This window comes from Hemiscyllium ocellatum, chromosome 6, assembly GCF_020745735.1.
Source record: "Hemiscyllium ocellatum isolate sHemOce1 chromosome 6, sHemOce1.pat.X.cur, whole genome shotgun sequence".
Taxonomy (NCBI): Eukaryota; Metazoa; Chordata; class Chondrichthyes; order Orectolobiformes; family Hemiscylliidae; genus Hemiscyllium; species Hemiscyllium ocellatum.
In genome coordinates, this window is record NC_083406.1 from 118892922 (window position 1) to 118911748 (window position 18827).

The following is an 18827-nucleotide window of genomic DNA, read 5'->3' on the forward strand; positions in this document are numbered from 1 at the left end:
TTATTTAAACAGAAGAATCAATCCCTCACAAATAAGACAGTTAGGCCATTTTTGGAGTATTGCATGCAATTCTGGTCTCCTTCCTGTCGGAAGGATGTTGTGAAACTTGAAAGGGTTCAGAAAAGATTTACAAGGATGTTGCCAGGGTTGGAGGATTTGCGCTTTGGGAGAGGTTGAACAGGCTAGCACTGTTGTCCCTGGATCATTGGAAGCTGAGGGGTGATCTTATAGAAGTTTATAAAATCATGAAGGGCATGGATAGGGTAAATAGACAAGGTCTTTTCCCTGGGGTGGGGGAGTCTAGAACTAGAAGGCATAAGTCTGGGGTGAGAGGGGAAAAGATATAAAAGAGATCTAAGGGGCAACTTTTGCACGCACACAGTGATGCGTGTATGGAATGAGCTACCAGGGGAAAGTGGTGGAGGCTGGTACAATTGTAACATTTAAAAGACATCTAGATGGGTATATGAATAGGAAGGATTTGAAGGGATATGGGCCGGGTGCTGGTAAGTGGGACTAGATTAGGTTGGGGCATCAGGTTGGACGGAAGGGCCTGTTTCTGTGCTGCACATCTCTATGTCACAAATTACAAGAATGGAACAACAAACGAAATAACCTACTCACATGCTTCTTCAATGTTCTGTACTTCAAGTCTTACCTGTCGGTGTAGTAACCAACTTTGTTGTCATAATGGCACCATTGCTGCTAACCACCATGATAGGCGAAGTGCTAGTACTAGGCATTGTAGCTGGTTTTGGCAGAATTTTGCTTGGTTGCATCTGTTGGGTTATAATCTTGACGCCTGTCAAAAACAAGCTACAATGAAGGTAGTCAGCGACAGACCTAATAATATGGTTTAATATGACACCTTCTCCCATTCCAAAGAACAGATTTAACAGTAATGACTAGCTTATATCACAATCAAAAGCTTGAACCAGAGATGCAACTGATGTCTGGTGAAGAGCACTACACCACAAGGAACAAAGTGTATTTCAAACATCGTCTGACAAAGAGACCACAGGAAGAAGACAGAAAGGTTATTATCTACACTGTAAATTGGATGGTTAACCAACTGGAAATAAGATATGGAAAAATCACAGGACAAATGACCAATGCACTCACAACAAAGGAATGCTTTGCCTACAACAGGTTGTTTTCTCCCCATGCACTGGTGCTTTAAATTTAATGAGTATTTTGTATAAAGTGCAGGCATTCTGCACCCTCAGACAAGTTGAACCTGGAGACAGTTTCCAGCTGATGGCAGACAAGTAGTCAACATTCTGCATTTGAATGCAGAACATATGCACCTAAAAGAGAAGCTGCTAACTGTAATCATCGGGAAACTTCCTTCATTCTGACACCTTTTTTTTAAATAGAGCAAGCAGCAAAACAAAAAAGCAGTACTATTGGAATAAAATTATAGGACTTGTTTTGGTAGAGTCATAGAGGTCTACAGCATTGAATCTTCACCAGTCAAAAAATACCGCCTACCTATTCTAATCCCATTTTTAGGCACTTGGCCCATATCCTTGTGGGCCTTGGCATTGTTAGTGCATATCAAAATACAACTTAAATGTTATGTGGCTTCTCCCACACTTACATAGTGAGTTCAATATTCCTATCATCCTTTGGGTGAAAATAAAGATTTCCTCACATCGCCTCTGACCTTACATCTATGCCCCCGTTCACTGATCCCTCAACAAGAAAAGATTCTTTCAATCTACGTTGTCTATGCTCCCTCATGATTTTACCCATCTCAATCATGGTTCCCATCACCCTCACTCCCCCACACCCACAACCCCAGTCTCCTATTCTCCAACAAAAACAATCCCAGTTGATTCAATCTCTCTTTGTAACTAAAAGTCTCTGGCCCAGGCAATATCCTGGGGGCTATGTTGATGATAATCTCTTGGCTGACCAAGAAAATAAAATAAAGAATTGCAGATACTAGAGCTTGGAAAGAAACAAAAGGATCACTGAACTTAAAATGTTAACTATCTTTTCAGCATCAGTGTAATCAGTCTCATCTTGCGGCCCACCTGCAATCCTCATTGCCTTCATCTCAATTTGTGACCAGAACTCTGTTTGAAGATTACACATTTCTACTTGTTTCCCACTCAAGACCCATGTTACCATACTTCAAGCAGGGGTCATCAAGAACCAGGTGGTTGTCAGTTATGAACAAGTCTACTGGAAATTTGTCTTGGAAACCAAAAGAAAGACTGAATGTACCCTTACACGGAGGACTGAATTACATCTGAATTCCATCACTCCAATCCCTTAAAAGACTAACCTGAAGATCAATAAGTGTCAGCAGCCAACTTGCACACAGCAGGATCACAAACAAGGAGATGAATGGCAAATAATTTGTTTTAGCAAGCAATTAAACAATAAATATTAATGAGGAAAGCAATGAGACATGTTGCTCTTCTTTGAAATAGTGCCATGGAATCTTTTCATATCCATTTGAGAGGATATGGTTCAATATCACATTCAAGAAATGGCATCTCCAATAATGTAAGATCCCCTCAGTACTGTACTGAGTGTGCTAGCCTCAACTTCAAGTCCCTAGATTGGAACCTGAACCAATGTCCCATAAATTCAGAAGCAAATCTTCTCCCCAGAAACAGAACACGTTTTACGAAATTCTATCCAAAATTGAAAGCTTTTTGTCATGCTTTTTGTTCAACATTATGAGGATAGCATCCATGCAACGGAGATCTTGTTCACGGTAGTCCATATCACGGTGAACACCTGAAATAACAATGTCCTTCGGCATTATCTTGGGATCCAGGGCACAGCACAAACTGTGCTAATAGGTTCCCTAAGTAAATAAACCAAGGTGGAAAGAAAGAATTAATGTCAATCAGCTACTCTGCCCAAGATGAGTTCAGAGGTTCAGTCTTTATCTTTTCTTTCAATTCCCTCACGGCTGGCCGGCCAGCCAGTATTTACTGCCCATCCCTAGTTGCTCGAGAATATGGTGGTGAACGTTTTTGAATCTTCAGTTAACGCGCTGTACATTGACCAACAATTTCATGAGGGGGGGAATTCCAGGATTTTGACCCAACAACACTGAAGGAACAGCAATGTTTCCAAGTCAGGATGGTGAGTGGATTGAAGGCCAAAATTGCTTCTGGTGGTGGTGCTGCCATGTATCTGTTGCCCTCATCTTTCTAGATAGTAGGTACAAGTTGAAAAATGTTATCAGAGTAGCTTTGGTGAATTTTTGTAATGCATCTCAGATGGTGCACACAGCTACTAATGAGCGTTGGTGGTCCAGGGACTGGACATTTGTCAACATGGTGCCAATTAAGCAACTGCTTGGTTTTTGATGGTGTTAACTTTCTTGACAGATGTTGGAGCTTCACCCATCCAAACAATTGAGGAGTATTCCGTCACACTTCTGACTTGTGCCTTGTAGCCGGTGATCAGGTTTTGGGGAGTCAGAAGGTGAATTACTTGCTGCAGGATTCATAGCCTGTTCTTGTAGCTACTGTAGTTATAATGCTTTTCCAGTTCAGTTTCTGGTCAATTGTAACCCACAGAATGTTGATAATGGGGATTTCAGATGCAGTAATGTATTTAAGTTTCAAGGGCCGAGAGTTAGATTGTCTTCTATTGGGAGTGGTCATTAACTGGCATGCATGTTACTTGCCATTTCCTAGCACAAGCTTGGATACTACCCATGTCTTGTTGCTTTTGAGCATGAACTGCTTCACTATCTGAAAAATAACAAATTGTGAACATTGTGCAATCAATGGGAAACATCTACATTTCTGACATAATAATGGAGGGAAGGTTGCTATGAAGCAACTGAAGAGAGTTGGACAGAGGACACTATCTTGAGGAACTCCTGCACAGATATCTTGGAGCTGAGATGACTGACCTCCAACAACCACATCATTCTTTTTACCAGATATGACTCCAATCAGCAGAGAGTTTTCCATCTGATTTGCATTGACTCTGAGAGCAAGAACTGAGCAGCCTTGGCAGAACCTAAATTAGACATCAGGGAGCAAATTATTGCTGTGCTGGTGCTGTGTGGCAGTGTTGTTGATGACATCTTCCATCACTCTACAGATGATCGAGAGTAAATTGATGGGAAGGAGGAGGGCAGTAACTGGCTGGATTGGTTTATCTTGCAACAGAATATTTTCTGCATTGTCAGGTAAATGGCAATGCTGTAGAGGTACTGGAAAGCTTTGCTTGGGGTGTGGCAAGCTTTTGAGCACAAGTCTTTAGTGCTATAGCCTTGTAGCCATTGAAGTATCCAATGCCTCCAACCATTTCTTGATATCATATTGAGTGAACTCAATTAGGTGAAGGCTGGCATCAGGGGACTTTTGCAGGAGGTGGAGGCGGATCATCCACTCATCAGTTCTGGTTGAAGCTTGCTGAGAATGATTCAGTCTTATCTTTTGCACTCACGTGCTGGGCTTTCCTGTCATTGCCAGTTGGGATACATTTGCGGAGCCTCCTCCAGTAAGTTGTTTAATTGTCTACATCATTCACAACTGGATATGGCATAACTACAGAGTTTAAATCTGATGTAATGATTGTAGGATTGTTTAGTTCTGTTCAATTTTTGTTGTTCGGTTTGCAAATAACCCTGTTTTGTAGCTTTATCAAGTTCACACCTCATTTTCAGGTATGCCTGGTGCGGCTCCTGACATGAACCTCCTGCACTTTTATTTCAAGCAGGATTGATCCCCGGACTCAAGAACAATGGTATATCATTTGGTACATTTAAGAATGACTTTAACTACCAAGGCTACGCTGCTGAAATTACAGCTCATAGGCCACATTCAGCTTTCAAACCCTGGCAATAAAACCTTCAAATCACAACCAACTTTGGCCCTTTTAAGTTGCACTGCTTATTCACAGCCTGTAGCTGAATTTCATGGGTCTGACAGTTTATTACAGGCTGTTCATTACAGTTTATTAATGCTGCTGACTTAGCAGTAAATAAATTCTAAACTTCAACACCAGGTGTATTAGTTCCAGCAGGTTAGAATGGATACACATTCATGGAAGTAAAGATATACTATGGCCCACAATATCCATCTAAATGAGCTCCCAAAAAAGTCAGTAAGGTTCAATATTCTTGCATCAGATTATAACTAAGCCTCATTCAGCTTTGTATTCATAGATACAGGCTCTTTTATGCCAAAACTATGGGAAGGTGTTCCACAGGCTTTTGAAGGAGTGTTGTCACCTCTCTTTTATAATCTACTTCCCACAACAATTATGCACTTGAAAAAAAAATCACATACAAAATAAACAGTCTCACTCTTTTTTTTTACATTGTACATACGATGTGGATGTTGCTGCTTCAACCAGCACTTATTGCCCATTGCTAATTGCCCTGGGGAAATTGATGGGGGGTTTCTTTAACCGCTGTAGTCCTTGTGGTGTCGGGTCACTCAATGCTGTGAGGGAGGGAGTTCCAGGATTTTGACACAGCACAAACAAAAGAGCAGCAATATGTCTCCAAGTCAGGATAGTAGGGACTTGAAGGGGAATTTGCAGGTGGTGATACTCTGATGTATCTGCTGCCCTTGTCCTTCTAGTTAAAGGTAGCTATATGTTTGCAAAATGCTATCGAAGGAACGTTCATGAGCTACTGTCGCACATCTTGGAGATGGCACTGCGTGCTGATGGTCTAAGTGGTAAATGAGTTGCAATCAACTGATTGCTTTGCTCTGGATCGTGTTCATCTTCTTGAGTGTTGTCTGTTTGGGTACAGTTCTAACAAGTGGAAAGGATTCCATCATACCTGATCCGCACCTGTAAATGGTGGACAGGCACTGGAACACAGGAGGGCAGTTTCTTAACACAGAATTCCTAACCTCTGACCTACTCTTGTACCCATAGTACTTTTATGGTTGATCCATTCAATTTCTGGTCAACCCCAGAATACTGGTGGTTTTAGCGATAGTAATGTCACAATGTCAGGGGGGGATGGTTGGATTCTTTCTAGCACTACAGTTAACCTCAGGATAATGATGAAGGGAATATAATGGTGAATGGTTGAAGAAGCTAAGCTCAATCTCTTACTGCCTTTATATCATTCGTACATTCAGCAAATGAGCATTTTAAAAATCTGGAACTCTCTTAACAGCACTATGGCTAACCCTGCACCAAGGACTGCAGTGGGTCACCATCACTTTGTCCAGAGCAATCCAGGATAGGAAATAAATAGTGGCCTAGCCAGTGATGCCCACATCTCATGTACAAACAAAAATATTTTTTAAATCTTAGAATTATGCAACACAAATTACAAGAGAGTGAAATAATTAACCAAAAAACCCTCACTCAGGTTTGTCAAGACTGAAGCTCAGAGAGGCAGAAACATGCTGTAAGCAGTTGCAATATGTAGTTATATACGCAAACACCATAGAATCGATTGGGAATTATTTTAGTAGCACACTGGAAAAAACAAGCAGACTCCATTTCCAGATAACTACTGAATGAAAAATCATGCACTTAAATCCATACTTTGTCACTGCTGGGTATCTCATGTCGTCCTCACAAACAACATGTATATAAAATCTTCACTGCATTTTCAACTTACCTGACTCCTGTTTGATCTGAATGGTAGGTTTGACACCAGGTGATGTTTGAGACTGTTGGGACTGCTGCTGTGGAGATTGTGACATTTGCTGCTGCTGTTGCTGTTTGGGAAACTGCGTCAAGATCTGAGTTGGGGAGCCCATAAGTGCTTTGGGGGACTGAAGCCTGGCTGCGGTAACTTTAACTGCAGTACCAGATGCACCTTTCATAAAGACAAAACAATCAGCATTTGTTTTATAAAGTGCTTTGACTAAAGTTGTGCCTGGCATCCTGACTTAGGATTTCTTAAAATTACCAACAATTTCCTCTTCTTCTTCTGGCAGTCCCTTGAAGCATTGGGGGTTGCTTGCTGCCGAGAATGGCTTTGACCTTTCGGGTGGAATCTTTTAATGAGAGGAAACTGTTGTGCTACTACTATTCCACGATTCTGGCTATCCGGGATTCTCTGCTGCTCTTATCACCTGCTGTTGGCCTATTGGAAGAATGTGCAAATCAATGCTATCGTGAACACAGCTTCCATGGCCACTGAGTCCTGAAGTGGGACTTGAACCCAGAGCTTCTGGCTCAGAAACAGGGACAGTACCACCCTGCCACAAGACCCTCACTCGCAATACAATACTTGTAATATAAATTTACTCCAGCTACTTGAACACTTTGTCCAGGTTGTACATTACTGACGGGCTCCTGCATTATCAGCCTTTCTGATGAAGCGTTAAAGCAAAAGTTCTTCTCAGATGAGCATGACCTATCCTATGAGACTTTTAAAGGACGTGCGAGTTCCTCCCGATGCCCTGGCCTATATTTCTCTCTCAATGACGAGGACAAATTTTCTGCCCTTATCTCAATGTTGTTTCAGAGACATTGTTGTGTGTAAAATGGCTGCTGAATGTTTCAACTTTGGAAGAACAATGATATTTCAGAAGCATTAGATGGACTGAAAGATCTCTGGGGAATCTTGCAATTGGAAAGATGCATTAAAAATGCAAGCTTTTTCTTCTGACCTGCAGGATACTAACAGGCAATAAATTTCAGTTAAAAAGACGCCTGATGGACTAGAACTGAAATCATGAGGTGCAGTCAGTTCAGGTCACACCAATTTAAATTTGGGAGCCTATTCTTAACCACAAGCCAAGGGAGTGCTCTCGTGAAAAGCTAAATAGAACAGCATTAAAATCTTGCAAAGAACAGGTTGCACTGTATAACATTTAAATTGTTGAGAAAAGGAAACAGTTTCCAGAGTTGCAGTTAAATCCATATCCAAAACCTTAGAACACAGAGGTGCCACTCAGGCAAGTCAGACCCTTGCAGGATCTTAATAAACAACTCAAGTTTCATTCTTATTTTTATGACATCACTTCATCTTCAAAAAATGTATTATAGTTCCTTTATATAATCTTCACATATTTCAATATTTGATCTAAAAATGGGGTGAATTGTTTTAGAAAGGAAACACAATGGTGATCATAAATTTATTAATTTATTCCATTACCTTGAGCTATTGTTGACATCACAACAGAAGATGTTGACGAAATCATTGATGTGGCAGCAGCGGTGGTAGACGTGGATGAAGGGGAGGGTGTACTGCCAGCAGTAAAAGGAGGCTGAGTGGCAGTAATGACCACTGGCTGTCTCTGAGTGGCAGTGGTGATGACAGATGTTGGCACAAGCTTGGTGACAGCTGCGTAATTGTGAGACTTGGACAAAATATTAGGTACAAACGTTGAACTTGGTGACGTGGTTACTATTATCACCTATTTTTGAATAAACACAAAATGAGAATCTTTACAGGATTAAGCAAAACTGCTGTCAGAACAATATCACTGCAATAAAATTCATAAGCAGATAGGACTTATTCAGCAGAAACCACATCCTAACTCACCTTCTGTGTAGCTGTGTTTGTTGTTTGGGTTGTAGGCTTGGTAAAAGTAATTTTCACTGGTGACATATGTGAGGGAATGGAGTTTGCGATGCTCTGCATGATGTTGCTTACTTTTGGGCTGCTACCGACAGGAACTGCAATTGACTTGGCAACTGGTGTGACTGCCTTGGGAACTTCTTTAAGCACCACAGGGGAAGAACTTGATGAATTTGTACGCCTGCGCTTGCGAGGTTTGTCATCTTCATCAGCACAGCTAACACCTAGTTTAAAAGGAAGTGTCATCATTAATGAGATGCAGAAGAAACAAGATACTTTTATTGGAAAATTAATCATTTACCCATCCCATGTCTATCTCTTCCATCACTTCTTTGTGTGAATGAGTTTTCTTCATTTGAGAACCTGATAGGCAACTGCCCACAAAGCTTTCAACCATAAAGCATTCAATTCCAGGTGTGATCCTGCTCTCACCCAACACCCACGAACAACAGTTTCCTCCTAAGCAGATATCCATGAATAGGAGAAAGGACTGGGAACCCATTTCACTTCCCAAGCTTTAGTCATGAGTCACTGAAGCTAATTCTGCTGTTTAAACAGATGGCCTAGCGGAGATCAGCTAACCTCAACATAATTCAAGGATCAAACCTGTGTCACTGTCTGCCACAACACACATCACATTTATCCACTAAAACTTCAGGGAGGTTTTCCTCATTGCGAAATTACCATACATTAATCCCACTGAATCATATTTTCCATGAGCAAAACCTAGTCAGGACACCTAGTAGACTTTGTTTCAAAAAGGTGCAGTGAACCTCAGCCACTTACTGTCTCATCCAAATTATGTTTCTTTAACAATTCAACAGTCCCACCAATAGGAGTATGGACATGTGAACTTCTTAAATTACTGCAATTTGAGGTGAAGCTACTCCCACAGTGCTATTAGGTAAGGATTGCCAGAGATGTTTACTCCTTATACTCAACTTTCAATATAATATAATACAATACAATACAATACCTTAAAATACAGTCACCTGCAATGTACAGAAAAGCTCCCTAGCAAAGATGACATAATGCCAAAATATCTGACTCAATAATTTTATTATTAAAAATATAAAGAAATGCAGGCTGCGATATAAAGTGTGCACAACTTCCAGAAGCAACTTGATTTTTCAATCTTGAAGAAACTAGTCTGGATAAGCAAAGATATAGCCTATCAGCAAAAAGGTACAGCATTAGATGCCATTGAAAGTACTACACTAGCCAAACTACCATAAGCAATGACGAAAGAAAACTAATTATACAAATTTAAACACTACATGTATGTAATGTAACTCGTATTAAATAAATGCACATATCATGTGACTCTCCAGATATTGTGACCAAAGCGCACAGGATTTCTGCAAAGTTTGAACAAGCTGGACCTTACTGATACTGATAAAGAATTGAGCTCTAACCCAAAGCAGAAGCCTGTCAATTTCCTTTTGTTTGCCCATGTATTTCTGGAAACAGTTTTACTTCAGCATTCCCTGAATTTGTTGCCTTCAGCATGGAAAGCAACAAACTCTCACTCACAGAAAGGGAACTACAGAACAAGCATGAACAGAGCACTTGCTATTGTGCAACCTCAAACCCAGAACACAATAGTTAAGAAATGAACACAAGTGCTAGTTTCATATAATAACTTTGAACAAAACAAATGGCACTTACTTTTGACATACACCGTGCTACCACTTGGCAGTACAACCACATTGGAAGCTGGACTGGCAGGTCTGGGAGATTTGACCGTTGCTACACTTCCACCAGGTACTGTGGTTGAAGCTGGAGTAGGAGTGGTACTTGTGTAGGAGTAACAGACAATCACTAGAAACAAAAAAAATCATGCTTTTTCTTTGATTTCAAACAAAATTTTTGTTGGAAGTCACAACCACTACAAAATTATATCTTGTCAATTTTAGTGAAGTCTGTCAGGTAAAGGTTTTCATTTGTTGCCACCATGTGGTTGACATTTGCAATGCGGCCAGCACATTACTACATTATAAAAACGAACTTCAATTTAACAACACATGGGTCTCAAATCACTGAAAAAGACTAGCAATGCAAATTAATTATCAGAGTAGAAAGCATAATACTTTCCATAATACAGATTTTCATCTATAGCCAAAGCAGTAACAGGTAAATCAGAGTCTAAATAAGTTCCATAACTAGTGACTGCCCTTTGGTCATAAACTGACTTTCTTCCACAATAATCAACTGTCTTTCCATTACAACATCCAACTGATGTGAATCTTCACATGGTAGTGGAGAAACGAGGGTGATTTTGTAAAAACAGTACTTTTTTTTCCTGTATGTTTAATTGAGGACTGAAATGGGAAAAGGACTATTTTAAAAAGCAAGGATTACTGCATTCACTTGAAGTGTTGCTTCCACTGTTATTTGTTCAGGCAGTGAGAGGTGTTACCACACATGTGATGGAGGTGGCAGAGTGGGGGAAATTAAGCCAGCAACAAGTACTTGATTGGTCTGTGGAAAAGTGGCCACTTCTCAATGACAAAGGGTCTTTGGCTGTGAGAGTGACTGTTAGGTTGCTGAACAGCTTGTGAGTTTTACTGTTTGGTCACAGCTATTAGATCTCTGAAACTATCTTTCTCAATGCAGCAAAAATAAAAATCCAGCTTGACAAATAATTTATTTCTCCTCATCAGTTGCGGTTAACCTGTGTTTTTTTTAAAACTAAAAAATCAGAAGCTTTATTGGTATGAACCAGTCCCCTTGCAAGGAAGCAAGGTTGAGGACCAGCAGGACCTGACAAGTCAAGGACTTTTTTGAAACCTCTCAACAAACCCTGTGCACAGGACTCATTGAATTGCCTTCCCAGTCTTTCGTCCTCATGTTTTTCTTTTTGTGTCTGTCTGTAGTTAATAGAACCTGAGTAGATCTCTCTGCTCATCTGCATTCCCAAGAATCTTACCATTAGCCCGGTACTTTGCATTCCGATTACTCCGTCCAAAGTGTATCACCTCACACTTGTCCACATTAAACGCCATTTGCCACCTCTCAGCCCAGCTCTGCATCCTATTTATGTCTCTCTGCAACCTACTACATCCTTCCTCACTATCCACAACTCCACCAACCTTAGTGTCGTCTGCAAATTTACTAAGCCCTCATCCAGGTCATTTATAAAAATGACGAACAGCAGTGGACCCAACACCGACCCTTGTGGTACGCCGCGAGTAACTGGATGCCAAGATGAACATGTTCCATCAACTACAACCCTCTGTTTTCTTTCAGCAAGCCATTACTGATCCAAACTGCTCTGTCTCCCACAATCCCATTCCTCTGCATTTTGGATAATAGCCTACTGTGGGGAACCTTATCAAACGCCTTGCTGAAATCCATATACAACCCATCAACCGGTTTACTCTCATCCACCTGTTTGGTCACTTTGCCAAAAAAGTCAATAAGAGTCGTTAGGCACGACCTACCCTTCACAAAACCGTGCTGACTGTCCCTGATCAGATTATTCTTTTCTAGATGGTTATAAATCCTATCTCTTATAACCTTTTCCAACACTTTACCACCAACTGAAGTGAGACTCACTGGTCTGTAATTACTGAGGTTGTCTCTACTACCCTTTTTGAACAAGGGAACCACATTTGCTATCCTCCAGTCCTCAGGCACTATTCCTGTAGACAATGATTTGAAGATCAATACCAAAGGCACGGCAATCTCTTCCTTTGCTTCCCAGAGGATCCTAGGATAGATCCCATCCGGCCCAGGGGACTTGTCTATTTTCACACTCTGCAGTATTTCTAATACCTCTTCCTTGTGAACCTCAATCTCTTCTAGTCTAGATGCAAGTATCTCTGTATCTTCCTCGCTAACATTTTCATTTTCTATCGTGAACACTGTCGAAAAATATTTATTTAGTGCTTCCACTATCTCCTCTGACTCCACACACAACTTTCCACTATTATCCTTGATTGGCCCTAATTTAACTCGTCATTCTTTTATTCCTGACATACCTATGAAAAAGCCTTAGGGTTAACCCTGATCCTATTCGCCAACATCTTCTCATGTCCCCTCCTGAGCTCTCTTTTCAGGTCATTCCTGACTTCCTTGTAACCCTCAAGTGCCCCAACTGAGTTTTCACATTTTGTCCTAACATAAGCCTTCTTCTTCTTGACCAGGGATTCCACTTCCTTAGTAAACCTAACAGAAATCTTACAGAACCAGACCGAATTGCTAGTGTTTATTGACCAATTGCGGAACCAAAAGACCCCTCCTGTGGATCACAATGCTTCCATTTTAAAGATCCTGTTTAGTTGGTATAGCTTGGTTGCTTTGTGGTAAATTTCTGTATTCACTCGAGGCTACCTTGTCCATCTACTGTCTCTTCACAAGACCATTATAAAAACTACTAACAGAGCTCATCTAAACCTTAACACGTGTTCCTTAAATTCATGCATTAAAAAGCCTATAGACTGTCTTCCTTTCTGACATCTTAAAGCTGTCTTTGCAGCTTTTTTCTTCCTAATGCCTGATGTTATTTAGGACATTTTGTCCCGATTGTTTTGAAGACAGTGAATATTATATTACAGGCCTTTTCCCTCAAGGTTACCTGCTTCTCTCTCTAAGACACTTGCATTCTACTAAACCTTCAGACGATTCGGTCTTCCTCAAAGAACATCTCTGTCGTCCAGCGCCACAGGGTACTACGCAATAACCCTTTAAATTTCTTTTCTACTATTTCATTGTTTAAGTACTAAACTAGCTTTGATTTAAAAGCTTAGTTAAACACATGTAAACAATTTTTGAGACAAACCAACACACACCAGAATAATGACCCTAAAAGTCTCTCACCTCTTCTTAGCACACAATACAGAAAGACAAGTATAACAAAGTTACACAGAGGAACCTCAATTATCCGATCTAAACTGGCAGGGAGTATTTTGTTCAAAAGCTCGGATAATACAGTTTAGCCAAGTATCGGGACCTTGCGATCTTGTTCAGATAATCCAAAATTCTGATAATCAACATTTGGATAATCGAAGTTCATCTATACAAGGCTTTGCTCACCTCAGAACCCCAGTCCCCAAATAGTATGTATAGTGAATTTTCATTACATACTAAATTAATAATTCTTGTCTTTATTAAAGAAACGTTTTAAAACATTTTCTAACTCAAATATACATAACTTATTTAATTTGTTATTAATGCAAACCATTTAAACTTATGTTGTGAATCAAAAGGACTAACAAGACATCATGTACACCTTCTCGATTGTAAAACAAGAAATTGTATGAAAGAAAACTAGCCCTAGATAAATGGTTTAAAAAAACTCACCTTCTTTGTTACCAGTTTCAGCTGGTGAAGGAAGAGTGGCATTATGCAGAGCTGCTACATTAGCTACTGCATTCGCTGTAACTGTGAATGCTGTCTGAGGAACTAGCCTGGGCATGAGAGGGACAAGCCGACGACCTTCAATGGACCATTCAGCTGAGCTGTTAGGTCCAGACATACTGCAGAAAACAGAAAATATATATTTGTTCAACACAAAGCTACTTTATTGTTTATACTGTTCATCAAAAGGGGCAAATTTAAATTAGCATCTTTTTACAAACTTCTATAAAATGAAATGCATCACTCTTATAGACTTTTATTTGTCAGGAGTAGAATCCAATTAGGTCGTTGGTGAATTACTTCTTCCTCTGTCTTCAAGAGCTGAAAGTTGCATTTTTTTCATTTTACTATTACCCAATCATAACATGTAAGACGTTTCTTCCTAATAACACCCCATCAAGAAATTACTATGCAAGATTCAGTCACCTACCTGTTTACATGGCAACATTAGTTACACTCTAAAATTACCCCAGTAATCTCTTTTTCAAGCCAAGCAGTGTATGCTTCTGGGAAACAATGTGCAAACGATAGGTAGTTTATTGTTCAGTATGTCTGTAACACACCAATTCTGACCAATGTATCTAAATTTGAATCCCAGTCTGTGAAGTTAACTAATGTCAATCTTGGCTCAGTTGGGAGAAATCTTGTTTCTGAGTCACAATGTTCAGGGTTCATGTTGCACACTCAGTTTTGAGCACACAAGCCAAGGTTCACACTCCAGTGCAGTACTGAGGGAATTATGCACTGCTGGAGGTGTCATCTTTTGATGAGATGTTAAATCAAGGCACCATGTGTTTGCACAGTGATGTAAAAAAAATCCTAACGCATTATTCTGAAGGTGGGGAAGTAATTCTTGGTATTCCAGCAAATATTTATCCCTCGACAAACATTTGGTCATTCCTGCACATTGATTATCATGTTTCCTACATTACAACTATGACTTTCATGGATCTAGATCAGTTAGCTGCAAAATACTTTGAAATATCCAGAGGTGCACAAAAAGAGTTTTATGTACATACACAAAAATTCTCTCACTGTAATCTCAGTTAGTGATAAGGAACTACAACTTGTCTCTGCACCTAGAATATCCATCCTTTTCAATCCTGCTGGCATTCTTCCAAAGTCTATCTGCACAGTAGTACTGCAGACCACTTAAGTGAAACACAGACAGCATGCAGTTTCTATAAAGTAACATCCTACTGTTGATCAGTAGGTACCTCAGTCTCAGCCTCCAAACGTACATATGGATGTAAAACATCTGTCTCAGTTGGGTAGCTAATGAGTTCACATCAATTGGTAACTAATGTGAATAAAGAAAATGTCAACTTCTTCACAGTGAGGACTGGAAATTAAGGAATAATTTGACTTTGTTGTACATATGCCAATACCAAGTTAAGATCCTGCAGGGAGGCTATTAAGTTGTGCTAAACAGCAGAAGTGACTTCAGCTTTTAAAGTCTGCAATAGAAGATTGGTCAGAAAAAAACTGACCCCTCAGAAGGAAACTTACTGATGTGCAATAGTCATCAATCTTTCATCATTAACTGCTCGACGAACCTCTGCACGGTGTCGCTCTGTTGAAATGCTATAATGGAAGAAAAGAAAATCTTCAAAATATTAATCTACAATACAGTTTTTGCCTATATAAATGCTATTCAGCCTGGCCTCTCATTTTGCATCCTTCATAAATGTGTGCTCATTCAAAGCTCGGCTGCCCATATCTGAACTCACCAAATTCTGTTCAGCTATTATGCCCATACTCACTGAACTACACAGTGTTCCATGCAAAGTCTAATTTGAAAATTCTTGTCTTCATTCCCAAATCCCTCCAGAGGCTTGTGTCTTCCTATTTATTTCAGCCCTTCTCGAGCTCAACAAATATTTGAGATCTCTAATTCTGACGATTTACGGCTCATCAACTGCTCCTCTACTGGCTACCGTACCTTCAGCTGCCGAGGGCCTATTCTGGAATTTTCACCCCAAACCTCTCCAACACAAACACTCATGTTTTATGACAATCTTAAAATCTACCACTTGGGAGAAGCTTCTGGGCCCCTGACTCCATAACTCCACTTGTGACCCAGTGTAAACTTTTGATTAATAACACAGTGACATAATATAATTTAGGTGTTGGAAAAGATTTAAAAGGGATTTAAGGAGCAACATGCATAGGGTGGTGCATGTATGAAATGAGCTGCCTGGAGAAGTGGTGGAGGCTGGTATAAATATATTTGAATGGCAACTGGATGGGTATATGAACAGGAAGGGTTTAGGGGGATATGGGCCCAATGCAGGCAAATGAGACTAGATTAATTTAGGATATCAGGTCGGCAAGGACAAGTTGGACCAAAGGGTCTGTTTCCATGTTGCATATCTCTATGACTCTATGTTAGGCTCAGGGCCATGAACATAAATATAGGCATAGTTCTTGTCTTTATGCTATTTGCTTCCAAGTAGCCTTGCCACAGGAACATGTATAGGACTGCATATGAATGGAAGGAGATGGTGATGTCGTGGTAATGTCACTGGACAATTTGGCTCAAATGCCATCATAGTAGCTTGTGGAATTTAAGTTTGATTAATCATCATCTGAAACTGAAAAATAATCTCAGTAACGGTGACCACGAATCTATTGTCAATTGTTGCAAAAGTCCACCTGGTTCTCTTCCTTATTCAGTCTGGCCTTAGAATGTTCCCAGATCCACAACAATGTCGGTGATTCTTTACTGCCCTCCGAAATGTCTTAGTAATCCACTCAGTTCAAGCACAATCAATCATAAACAATGACTACCTCCCATCAAACAATTCTCTCAAAAAGTCACTCTTGCTTCAATGTACCAGAAAGCATGGATAGAATCCATTCCAGTGCAACTGATGTTCTTCCTTTTGTCAGAACTAGAGAAATCTTTACTTAATGTATTTTACAATTATATGTGTAAAATGAGGCATTTTCATAGGATATAGATGCAACATAATTACAAGATTATGGAGCATAACAACCAAGGGCTAAAGACTTCTCCACAGAGAAAATGAAGCAAGCAAAAATCACATTAATATTAAGGCAGTCACTGGAAAATTACTGAGAACAACATCTTCCAATCATTTCAAAACTGCAATCGGAAAGACAAAGTTGGAGTTGAATGGAATAATGTATTAAAAATCATGCATACGAAACCAAAACATAACAATTCAAATTTTAATCTCCATATAAGATTTACCTAAGGACCTTGGCCAATTCTCCCAGGAGGTCTTTCTTTTCTTTTGTAAGGTCACCTTGTGCACGAAGAGCACTAATAGCACCAGCATAAGCTTCAAGTTCTAAGAAGCAAGAGAAAAAAGTAAAATACATTTCTAACCTGCACATTTCCAAATTGTTCCAAGAAAAAAATAATATTTTACTCCCTCAGGTTTGTTTATCCATTTATTTTCCAATCAGAAAAAGGATTTTTGTTTTTTTCACAAGATTTTGCTCAACTTGTGCCCAAATAAAGTACTGTAAACTTTGGGTACATCACCCCAATTTTTCACTATACCCTCAATAAAGATCAATTAACTTAGAACAGAATAAACCTGGAAAAAAAGTCAGTAATTCACAAAACAGTATCTTATTGTAGCAGGAAAAGAGGATATAAACCAGTGTTCTACCAAGTTTGCGGAGTATTCTCTTGCATTCATCCCTGCTGAGATCCAGAAGACTCGGCCAAACAGCAGGCATAGTGGTGGCAATGTCCTACAGCGTCAGCCTAACCCTGCAATTAAATTGTAAAAAAACAAAATGTAATTCCTGTCACAAGCAACAATCTAAAAAAATTAACTGATGAACGCAAACATTTTTGAAATAAAAGTGGCATAACTTTGTAACAATGAAAAAAATTGTAAACCGTCCCAATTTAACTGTTACAAGGCTGTTTATTTTGAACGATATTTCAAATGATGCAGAAACTACAAATCATTTCAAAAAAAACTTTATTGTATCCAGTATTATCAAGAACTCACTAAAAATGAATAATGCATGTGTAGAAGTTTCACACTAAGCCTTGAGAATGATGAAAAAAATCACGAGCAACGCAACAAGAGACTACCTCATACAATATGGGTTGCAGCAAGAAAGGTTTGAACGAGGATGAAATGCCACTCAAAAATTAGATTAGACTAGATTACTTACAGTGTGGAAACAGGCCCTTCGGCCCAACAAGTCCACACCGACCCTCCGAAGAGCAACCCACTCAGACTCAGCATTCCTGTGCTTCCAAACTGCAAATTTACTAAATAAACAATGCATTCAAAAGCCAGTTTAACAACTGTACAAAATGTCAGACTTCAAAAGGTTTGAAATTTATTTAGAAGTGCTTTAAAAATTTGCAAAAATTATAAAAATGTTTAATTGTTTTTCAGAATTACTGCAGCTTTTCCAATATCATGAAGGACTGCAACACTGAGATAATCATGTCTTATTTTGACACTTCAATGCCTATAGCACCATTCCTGACCTTGAATCAAACTTATAGGTGAGATTTATTCCTCACTGCAAAATCAATGGAGTGAGTATATAGTCTTGGAATGCATACTTTCTCCTTGTTCAAAATATTCCCATGTTTTCTCCTTCTTTGTCTTCCTCCATTCAACAATTTGAATCCTTGGGCTTTTTTAGATCACTTTAATGCTCAGTTCCATTTCCGTGAGAAATGTTCTCCCTGCACCTCTAGCCTTTAACATTCACTTCTGGCACAAACTTTAACTTAATTTAATCAATATTTGTGGCTGTTACAGCTCTGAAATTTCTCCAACTCTACTGTGCTTCAAGAACGCCACCCCACATGGTGCTGCACATTAACTATACGCCTTCTTATTTATTTTGGTGTCATCGGTAAACTTGGCATTAGTATATTCACTTCCCTCATCCAAGTCATTAATATATATTTTAAATTAAGATTTCAATACACATTATCGTACCATTTGCCAAGTCAACTAAACTA

General features: G+C 39.5%; 1 protein-coding gene across 4 annotated transcripts in view; it reads right to left on the reverse strand.

Moving 5' to 3' along the window:
* Positions 1-18827, reverse strand: part of emsy (EMSY transcriptional repressor, BRCA2 interacting) — a 93808-nt gene that overhangs the window by 58092 nt on the left and 16889 nt on the right. For 3 of the 4 annotated variants that reach the window (XM_060826315.1, XM_060826317.1, XM_060826314.1), the window contains exons 2-10: positions 17497-17600; positions 17070-17169; positions 15362-15436; positions 13796-13971; positions 10160-10312; positions 8456-8715; positions 8066-8327; positions 6578-6778; positions 659-802 (exon numbers count right to left, since the gene is read on the reverse strand). In XM_060826315.1, coding sequence (XP_060682298.1) covers positions 659-802; positions 6578-6778; positions 8066-8327; positions 8456-8715; positions 10160-10312; positions 13796-13971; positions 15362-15436; positions 17070-17169; positions 17497-17566 — 1441 coding nt within the window. In that variant the 5' untranslated portion in view covers positions 17567-17600. The remainder of the gene's footprint in view (positions 1-658; positions 803-6577; positions 6779-8065; positions 8328-8455; positions 8716-10159; positions 10313-13795; positions 13972-15361; positions 15437-17069; positions 17170-17496; positions 17601-18827) is intronic. The other variant, XM_060826316.1, reaches the window with a different exon arrangement.